Below are 10,103 nucleotides of genomic sequence, written 5' to 3'. Positions count from 1 at the left end.
TACAATTTATTTAAAAGACATCGTATGATATCTTCTCCTAGTATTAGAAACTTTAAAAAGTATATTTCCATTTTCTGTTGACTTTATATTACTTCTTCCCTGTCTTTTATACATACATACGCACACATATATGAAAAAAATATGTGTATAACCCAACATAAGATTGGTACTGTAAAATATATTTTTTATATAGTCCTGCATAACTACCATATTGAGAGCTCTTTATTGTTCATCCAGGAGCATACTGCAACTTCTCTTGCCTTTTGCAGTAGGCTCTTTGTTTTTTCCTATATGCTACTTCTGGAGGTATCAAAATATTTCAAGTTTATATAACTAGTAAATCTTACTTTTAGTTTTCAAAGATATGTTTGCTAAGTATAAAATTCAAAAAGGACAGATCTTTTCTTTCAGTCCTTTAATTAGTCTAATTTCTTACACACTTGGTCTTTTCTTTTATTTCTAATGTGGAATAAGGTGCTATTTAATTTTGTCTTCCAGAGCTAATATTTTTTATGTATACGCTTTAGTGATTTTTTCCTTTATAATAAGTTTTGGACAATTTCATTTTTGTGTATCTTGGTATGGTTTTATTTTAATTTCTTGTGCAAAAGGTTCTTTTTTCTTGGAAATATGGTATTATAAGTTGAACTCAGAAATAAATAGATAAATAAATAAATAAATAAATTAAAAAAAAAGAAGACAATAGAACAAAATATTTAAAGTGCAGAAAGGAAAAATAAACTAAGATGAAATATAAAAGGGCCATATAATGAGTCTAAAAAAAAAGACAAGATTTAAATGAATTAGAGGGTGTTATCTGACCACAATAAAATTAAATTGGAACTTGATATCAAAATATTTAGAAAATCTTCAAATATTTGAAAACTAAGCAACATTTCTCAACTTACCTGTCAAAAGGAAGACTACATATAGTATACAAAACAATCCACCCAAGAAATACTTGTTGAAGAGTCCAATATTTAAAATGAAGTATGTTGATGAGAAAAAGAGATTCAAAAAATCAAATTAAAAAATACTTTTATTCTTCTTCATTACTTGAGCTACTAAGAAAAGTCTTAAGTTTAGAAAATAAATTTTCCTCCATGTGTAGAAGAGAATGACAATATAATTTCAGAGGAAAGTATGTCAGGAAGATGTTGTAGACACACATACCTACGGGTGATGCCCAAAGCTTAGTATGAAAGTCTTCAAAAAGTTATATAATGTGCTTCAACTAGTATTTACAATCTTCCAAATGTAGAGAAGATTTTTTTGCTGTAATTTTAAAAAATGTTTACTTTCACTTCTCTCATTGTACTTTACGTCAAATATTGCAATGTGAAAAATAACATGGGACATCTCAAGAATTTAAATGATTGGCTGTAAAACACAAAGCATTAAATAAACACATACCTTAGCTGTATTGAGAAAGCAGGCCTGCAATCTTTTCCCCAAAATGAGAAAATTTTCTGTAGCTGCTGGAAGTAATTCCCTGTAAAATTCCTCTGCATCTTCTCCTGGCTCTAAGCCCACACAACATTGGCTAAAATAAGAGTGCAAGTTTGTGTTAACCATAAATTTCAATTGAATATAAATTTATATAGACACAACACCTCAGTGAGTATCTTTACAGTCCATCTTCAGTTGCCAGGCCAATAAAAAACTTGTTGGAAAATCAAACTAACAACTTTCTAGAAAAGTAAACCATTGTGTGGACCTTGCTTGTATTTAGGTTCAGGATGGACATATTTTTAAAAAACCAACATATCAGCCCTTCCAGAAATTAAGATTCACTTGGCTCAAAAATAAATTGAAATGTCACATTGTCAGCAAACTGAATATAATGACTCTAAAAAATCACAGAATATCTCAACTTTTTAATCAAGAATAGCATTTCTGGGACCCCAGAGCAGGATTAACAATCAAGAGACAAAGAAAGCAAAATTTTAGTGTAACTTCATATCAGTTCTACTTCCCAACAGGCTTACTTTCCTAAGATCTGAAAATTATCTACCTGTATATGCTTTATGTTAGAAAGGAAAACAGCAAAAAGCTAATTCCTGAATGATCCCTTTAGAATATACATTAAAAGAGAGAAGTCATTTAGAGAAACACATGTTGAAGCTGCACATAAAGCTACTCCCAGGATGAGTTGAGCATATTCAGAAGCCTCAATAACAAAAAGTGTTTGCAGAGTACAATAATACCGAAAAGAACGCCAGCCTGGAGATGGGTTGTACTCTGATGAGTAAGTACTGCTGTTTGAACCATTTCAATGGTGTGCAGACAGATAAGCAGCAACAGCTATATATTAAACAAACTATAAACCACACTGGCAAATGTTTACACGTATTGGCTTTTACTTCCTCTTTAGTTCTTAAAATTAATTCTTTAAGAATATCTATTTTAGAGAGAATGTGAAGTACAAGTATCAATACCATCACAAACCAATGTATGTAATCAAAACAAAAAAGGCTTTATTTAAAGAAATCATTCATCCTGAAAACTAAAGTTTAAAAAACAGTATATGTATATTTATTAGTAGTTTTTTGGTAACTGTATATTGGACTTTATCTAGTAATAAAGTAGGAATAAACAGGTTAGAAAGCTGGGAGCGAGACATAGTAAATACACCAAGACCTCTTCAGTGGGGATAGTTCATTAAAATCAAATGGCTTGTTAAAATAAAACCAAACAAGCCAGGAAACTGTTACTAAATGCACATTTTTAGTTACTTGGCCAGGAAGTAGCTTAGGCACTAAAACCATTTATTTCCCTCTTTTAAAACATGACTTTGTTCTTTCAATTTTTAGCATGGCAATAAGAAAGCAAATTTTTTTTTAATGAATTTTAGGGTAGTGTTTACAGGGTGTACAGGGTCTCACTTCTTAGATGGGACTCTTAGTGATTCTCCTGTTTTCAGTCTTCCAAGTGCTGGGATTACAGGTTACACCAACACACCCAGTCTCAATCGCTGTCTCAGTGTGCCCTGGGGGTGGGGTTGGCATGTGAACCCTGGCCGCTGAGCTATTTGGCTGACCCGTAAATGCTGTTTTTAAATTTTATTGACAGGATTTGTGTTACCTAATGAATACAGTGGACAGCTAAATAAAGATGAAGTTTAGCATCTTTTTGCTTGGGTCACACACTTGAATAAAATTGCTACCCACTCTCTACTGCGTTATTTCTCAAGTACAGAGCCAGTCCTTTAATTTCCATATTTTTAAAAAATATTCCTGAAACAATTAAAAGTATATTAGCCACTTTGGATTCAGTGGTGAGCAAAAGAAACAATCACTGGCTTCAAAAAATTTACAGAGGACATTGCTAATCAGCTATTCTTGTTTTGAAAATCTGTAATATATGTATTGTTCTATGTTACCTTGTTTCTGTATTTTTTGTTTTTCTTGATCTTTTTATTCTTCAAAATAAAAGAAAATTATAATAAAAAATTTACAGAGGGAATTTTTAGACAATCATACATACAGTGACCAACAGTAATAGTAACATATAAAGAGTATGCCAATAAAAGGATATACATACTACAGGAATAGAAAAATAGTATTTTTTAAATTTTTTTTATTTTTTTCCATAATTTTATTGAGAAACAAATAGCAATGAGACAGTTTTAGGCTAAATTAGTAGGACAGTTTCAATAATTAACACATTGCATACATTCTTCCTAGTGGTTAATTGCTGTACAAGATGTGGACATGATATCCTATTTACAAACACTATTAGAACAAATCCTTCTATTCATTATGAGAATGCAACTATATATCTATCCTAGCCATTTTGAATACACAGATAAAAAATGGACATTCATCTGTATCCCCTTTTTTTGTTAAGTTCCATTATTTGAATATTACAGGTGTGTTAACTCAGTAAAATATTCTAAAAGAGTCCTAGTCCATAATAGTATTGGGTCTTCCACTTGACTGGCCATGTCAGAAATTGTTGACCAGTGTACCCTACAGCTCAACATAACCGCATGGCTTTACTTCTTATATTTCGTTTTTATAATTTTCTGCTGGATGGTTAAGACCAAGGTAAAGCAGGACCTGTGCAACAAGAGTAGTAGCTTTTGGGTCTGATAAGGTCAGTGAAATCCCCTCAAGATTTATGCTGAGATCCTGTACCTCAGATTGTAGAACCTTTGTCAGTGTCAGCCATGTGGATGAGTCACAGCCATTGCTTGGCCAATGTGTTCTCTGTGAAAGCCTGAGAGAATGTTTTCTCTCCTTGTGACTCTCCTTAGGCACACTCTACATCATCGATCATTTTCCTCTTTGGCCCTGTAATCTCCTTGATCAAAAAATTTGGGACACTACCGAGATACATGACGTTACAGTACAAGTTCTCATATGTGCTGAGTCTTAATTGACCTTGGAAGGCTAGGGCCAAAATGTTGGCTTTCCTTGCGGCCCTTTTTCTCTCATTTTGGTCTGCAAACTTAGGTTGTTAACCATCCAGAAGACAAGCTTATTGTTATTACCATATAACCTAGGCTGTTAAGCTTAACCTCAATATCTGTCTGAATATTAAACATCTTAGGCATAACATGGAACTGGTATTTTTCATCAAGTATTGATATGTTAAACTTTAAGTCCTTACAGAATACGATGAAAAAACATTTTTAAAAATTAAAATATATTGTAAAAATAGGCATAACAAATTATATAATTCTTATGTTTACACAAAAGTCCAAAAATCTAACCATATACAACCTTGAAGCAGGACAGTTCCACAACATTCCTTTTCCTGTCTCCTGCCTTCATTCACCACCCCCTACTATGGTTTTTTTTTTTTAAAAAACAGGTGGTGTTTTCCTCACATGAGGGAACCGTGAAGGAAGTGGCACATCACAGAAAACCCACTACACTGCCAGCCCTTGGAGAAGAAATTGAAAATGTATGTATGTGTAGCAATTTCAATGACCAAGGTTACCCAAGCAGTAGTTCACTGTACTAATAAATGTCTAGAAGCTAATGGGAAACACTTGGAGCACCTCTTGTACTTTTTTTGTACTTTTTAAAAATTTTAATTTATTTATTTGGTACAGGGTCTCTTTATGCTGCTCAGACTTGTAGTAATTCACCTGTCTTAGCCTCCCCAGTGCTGGAATTATAAGTATGTGCCACTATGCCTGGTTTTGGTGGCCCGCCCAACAGCACAGCATGTGGTACAGGGGATGGAACCCAGGTCCTTTGTGATTGCCAGACAGGCTCTTAGACCACTGAGCTATCTCCCCAGCCCCACCTCTTGTAATTGTAGCAAGTAAAGGTAACTTGTATTAATTTCATGATGTTTCAATAAATTTAGCATAGAACTATACAATTTTTTCTTTTCCTAAAGTGTTTATACATTTCTTTTTTATGACTCTGTGGTATGAAAGAAAAATACTAACAAAATTTATCATACGAGGTTCAAATTACTGTTAGGAAGATAAACAAAAAAGCAGGAAAGGTTGAAAATGACAAACAAATATAAATTCTGTATATTGAGTATATTCAGAAGCCTCAATAATAAAAAGTGTTTGCATAGTAGAATAATAGCAAAAAGAACGCCAGCCTAAAAATGGGTTTTACTCTGATGAGTAAGTACTCAAGAACAGGCTTACTGCTTCATTTTACCTTACTATCTGTGTAAGCTGGGATATGGTAGTCCAACCACCCTGGATTCGAGAACAATCTTGCCTGAGGACCAAGAGGCAATACTGAATGAGGTCATAACAATATATATCTTGTTTGATTTTCTTCAACTCTGAGCTTCCTAATGGTGTGCTGTTTATTATTTCTAAGGCAAAAGAAAACAAGATATGCTTAATTTTGGCTAGTACATTCAAGAACTACTTGATTTTTAACATAGGAAATAATCACAGAATTATATCCAATAGGAAAAACTATTGCTATGCCACACTATTAAGATTTCTCTAAACAAATCAGAAACAAATGTTAAGATAATCAAGATAAGAACTGTTCTTAACTTACATGTTACTTAACTAGAAAATTATTTACTTACCTTTTAACTTCAACAAAATAACAGGCACACTCTGTTCAGGACTTTTGGCAACTTCAGCAGCTAGAGACAAGATTCTTGGGTCTGTATCTGTCAGCTTCATTTCTAATCACCTGTATCTTAATAGAATCAGAAAATATGAAAAAGTCTTCAAATATTCCTTCCCTAAATAACTCTTGAAATGTAGGATTAATGTAAATGAAAATTTAGCTTTTCTTGCCTTGAGAGGTAAATGGTACAATCTGTTTGTTTGTTTTCCTTATTTTGAAACTTGTTTTCAACCAATGCCAACTCTAAAAGAATTCTAGATCCCTCCAGCTAAAAGTACACTTATTATGTACTAAGAGTCAGGAACTCTGCTATGAGTTACACATTCACTCTCTCTAATCTGCACAATTTTAGGACAGAATTTGTACAGGAGAAACTGAGTGTGCAAAAACGGACTTTTATGGGCTGGGGAGATAGCTTGGTGGTCTAAGTGCCTGCATGGCAAGTGCAACAACTGGGGTTCAATCCCCAGTACCATATTCCACACCACCCCAGAGCCCGTGGGTGTGCCATGCTGGCCGCTAAAACCAGGTGTGGTGGAGCATGTCCATAATCCTAGCACTGGGGAAGATGAGACAGGATGCTCACTTTGAGTCTGAACCGTGTAACAACATCCTGTACCAATTTTTTTTTTTTTAAAGAGGACTAATATGACAGACCAGAAACTGCTATCCTTTCAGATGTCTGCTTGTGAGGTTGATCCTTGGCTGACATCTAGAATGTGGATTTCATGAGGACTCTGTTGTTTTTGTGTTTTGTTTTTCCTAAAACAAAGTTTTATGTATAGTCAAGGCAGCCTTAGAACTTGCTATAGAACATATTCCCTGCTAATGTTTTGGATGGGAAAAAAGTGTATTTTGAGTCCACCTATATACACAAATGTAAATATGCATAAAATTCTTAAGTATGTAAAATGTATATTAAGTGCTTGATGGATGACAGGTAAGATTTTAGATCATACAATTAAAGGACTCTGGTTTTCTGAACCAGTTTTTTTGTTTTCTTTTCTTTTTTTTATCTGTAAACACTTCCTACAAGAAAAAGTAGCCACTAACGATAGTTCTAGGCTCTAGAAGTTGAATGCTTACCTTCCCTCTGAAACAGTATACCTTAGAAGGAGTAGAAATTATAAAAATGATTTGAGGGAGACATATGCACTTAAGTACTTGGATCAATAAACTGACAAATCTACATAATATAGAAAACTGTAAGTAAAGGTATATAATTTGATTACATAATTACCTTGAAAAATAACTATCTAATATTACAACCATTTGTAAATGTTTCTTGAGGTCTTCTCCTCTAATACAATGCTTCTCCCATCTGCACAATATATTCATGAACATTGACAAGGAAAGACAATTATTAATCATTGGTGTTAATAGAATTACCCTGTTGGCAGAACACCAGTTCCAGCCTCAGCCTTGATCCTTCACGAATTACTTTTCCCTGGCCAGGCTCTTCATTGTTTCCACAAATCACTCTGATGAAAATAAAGAAAGAAATTATCCAGTTGCAGTTGATCTTAATCCCCTGCAGTTCTTAATTTTGAATCCTCATTTGTCCGCCTCCTCCCATTCTAATAGCACTGGGAACTTTTTCCGTGACTTAAGAGGCAGGAAACGATTGCCAGGGAAACAGCGTCGCTTCCAGGCATGTCCTAGTGCCCAGGATCTGGGACCGCAGGCTCCTTTACCCCGGATTCCAGACCTGGCTTTGGCTCTAACAGGCTTGTGCAAATCACCTGCCCCCAAACACTGCCCTTCCTCAGGCCTCAGTTTTTACCCCTGATCCCACAGAAAGGCCGTGGAGCAGCCAATTCTCCCGTCAGGTCACACAGGCAGGTCACTTGGTCCAGGAGCCTGACATAAAGGCCTCCCAGAACTCCATCCCCTTCAATTCTCAGTCGCCACCTCACTTCACCTAATCCTGGATTCACGTTCCTCCCCACCCGACAAAGGACTCTACTCCCACCACCAAGAGCACTCAGGATTTCTCCACGCAGCGTGCTTACGTCACTCTGCGGGGCAGGGCTGAGGGGCGCCCTTCGCCAGACAGCCAATCGGAGCACGCGCGTCAGGGGCGGGGCGGGGTCTGTGATGGCTGAGTTGGCGGTGGGCCACAAACACAGCTGTTCAGGGCTGAGGTGGCAGATGGTGGCGAAGTCGGAGCCGGGGAAGAGTTATGAATGGACCAGCAGGACTTGCGCAATTGGGCCGTCGCGAGCGAGTTCTCAAGTTAGGCGAGAGTTTCGAGAAGCATCCGCGCTACGCTTTCCACACTGTGCGCTGTGAGTGAGGACTGCGCCAGGGACCTACAGGGGTCTCCGGGGTCGGGCTGAGTTATTTTCCTGCAGCCCCCTGGCTCTTCTGAACTGGGGGTCGGGGCAGGTGATCCGTCCTCCTGCCTGGAGTTCTAGGGGTGCGTGGTAGGAGCTGGCGTGCAACAGGTCTGGGTAAACCCCGGGTGAGACCCGCAAACAGGGACGGAAAGTGCCGGGACCTGCCCAGGTGATTGGAGGTAAAATGACAAGTGGAGGATGCGCAAGTGGAAGGGAAAATGACGTGATGAATGGAGAAAGGACGTAATGCAGGGCGAAGGCAAGGCTGGTGGGACAGTATTCTCTGTCTTCACTTCTGATGTTAAGGGTTTTTATTTAGAGTGTTCTCGAGGAGAGGTTCTCAACCATCCCAATCGTCTGTTACCCCGTTTGGACCCCAGATCTCATTGTCAGCTGTCAAGTACTGATTACTTGACAGTATGGATTGGTAGGTGTGGTATTAATTTATGGAGATTTTGCCTCCTTGTAATTTCTCCCTTTAATTTTCTTATGTTCTCTGGAACTAGTTTTAATTACTTTCTTTTATGTGTTGTTGAAATATAGAGCTTTAAAAAGCTCTTGAGGGTTAAGGACATAGCTGAGCAGCTTAAGCGCCTGCCTGACATGCAAAAGGTCGTGAAATCGATACACACACCAAAAAAAAAAAAAAAAAAAAAAAAAGAAACCAAACCTCTTGATTTAGCAATTGAATGACACAAATTCCAGGAAGAAAAAATAATACCATGTGTTATTTTCTATGTAAAACATTCCTCTTTTGCATAATAACCCTGGTAAAATCCTAGGCAGGAAGGAAAGTTTGAGATCACTGAAACATAACCTCTTATTTTTTCTGTGGCAAAATGATAAGGTGAGTATTTTTTCACTTCCTTTCTCCAGCTTAGCCCCCCTTCTCCTGTCTCATGGTTCCCCCTTGCTCATTTTGTCAGGTTGTCCAGAAATCTTTATGATTTATGCTCTTACATGTTCCGTGGTTCAATCAAAACATTCAATTAAAAACCAGAAACTCCAATCTAATATAAAAGTAGGAAGAACCAATGGCTTAAATCCTTCAAGGATTTATTGATATTTTATAAAAGGATTTTATTAAGCAAAATTGACAACCATTTGGTGGAATATGTGGGTAAGATATTTGGCAACAGATGTTCATCGTTATCCCTTTTTATTCTTCTTTGTGTGACCACATTCTGTCATCCAAATTCCCACAGTGAGACAGCAAGTGCTTTGCTGACTGAGTCTCTCTCTGTCTCTGTCTCTGTCTCTGTCTCTGTCTGTCTCTCTCTCTGCCTCTCTTTCTCTCTGTCTCTCTCTCTGCCTCTCTGTCTGTCTGTCTCTCTGTCTGCCTTCTCTCTGTCTGCCTCTCTGTCTGCCCCTCTCTCTGTCTGTCTGCTTCTCTCTCTCTGTCTCTCTGCCTGTCTGCCTGTCTCTCTGTCTGCCTCTTTCTCTCTGTCTGCCTCTCTCTGTCTTCCTCTCTCTGCCTCTTTCTCTGTCTGCCTCTCTCTCTGCCTCTTTCTCTGTCTGCCTCTCTCTGTCTGCCTCTCTCTCTGCCTGCCTCTCTCTCTCTGTGTGTCTCTCTCTGTCTGCCTCTTTGTCTGCCTGTCTCTCTCTGTCTGCCTCTCTGTCTCTCTCTGTCTGCCTCTCTCTGTCTCTCTGTGACTGTCTCTGTCTCTCTGTCTCTCTCTGTCTCTCTCTGTCTCTC

The 10,103-nt window shown here is 37.3% G+C and overlaps 2 protein-coding genes across 8 annotated transcripts in view; one reads left to right on the top strand and one right to left on the bottom strand.

The window, feature by feature from the left end:
• Window positions 1-8,072, bottom strand: part of Iqcb1 (IQ motif containing B1) — a 50,019-nt gene extending 41,947 nt beyond the window's left edge. Inside the window, exons 1-5 of one of the 7 annotated variants that reach the window (XM_023702240.1) lie at window positions 7,990-8,072; window positions 7,458-7,549; window positions 6,022-6,131; window positions 5,634-5,796; window positions 1,414-1,543 (exon numbers count right to left, since the gene is read on the bottom strand). In XM_023702240.1, coding sequence (XP_023558008.1) covers window positions 1,414-1,543; window positions 5,634-5,796; window positions 6,022-6,121 — 393 coding nt within the window. In that variant the 5' untranslated portion in view covers window positions 6,122-6,131; window positions 7,458-7,549; window positions 7,990-8,072. The other 6 variants (XM_023702242.1, XM_023702239.1, XM_023702244.1 and 3 more) reach the window with 6 other exon arrangements.
• Window positions 8,073-8,211: 139 nt separating this feature from the next.
• Eaf2 (ELL associated factor 2) overlaps window positions 8,212-10,103 on the top strand; it is a 22,742-nt gene continuing 20,850 nt past the window's right edge. Inside the window, exon 1 of the mRNA XM_004642232.2 lies at window positions 8,212-8,356. Within this exon, the coding sequence (XP_004642289.1) occupies window positions 8,251-8,356 (106 nt within the window). The 5' untranslated portion in view covers window positions 8,212-8,250. The remainder of the gene's footprint in view (window positions 8,357-10,103) is intronic.

This window comes from Octodon degus, unplaced genomic scaffold (genome assembly GCF_000260255.1).
Source record: "Octodon degus isolate 3935 unplaced genomic scaffold, OctDeg1.0 scaffold00147, whole genome shotgun sequence".
NCBI lineage: Eukaryota > Metazoa > Chordata > Mammalia > Rodentia > Octodontidae > Octodon > Octodon degus.
The sequence above is the reverse complement of the archived record's forward strand: the minus strand, read 5'-3'. Positions and strand labels throughout refer to the sequence as shown.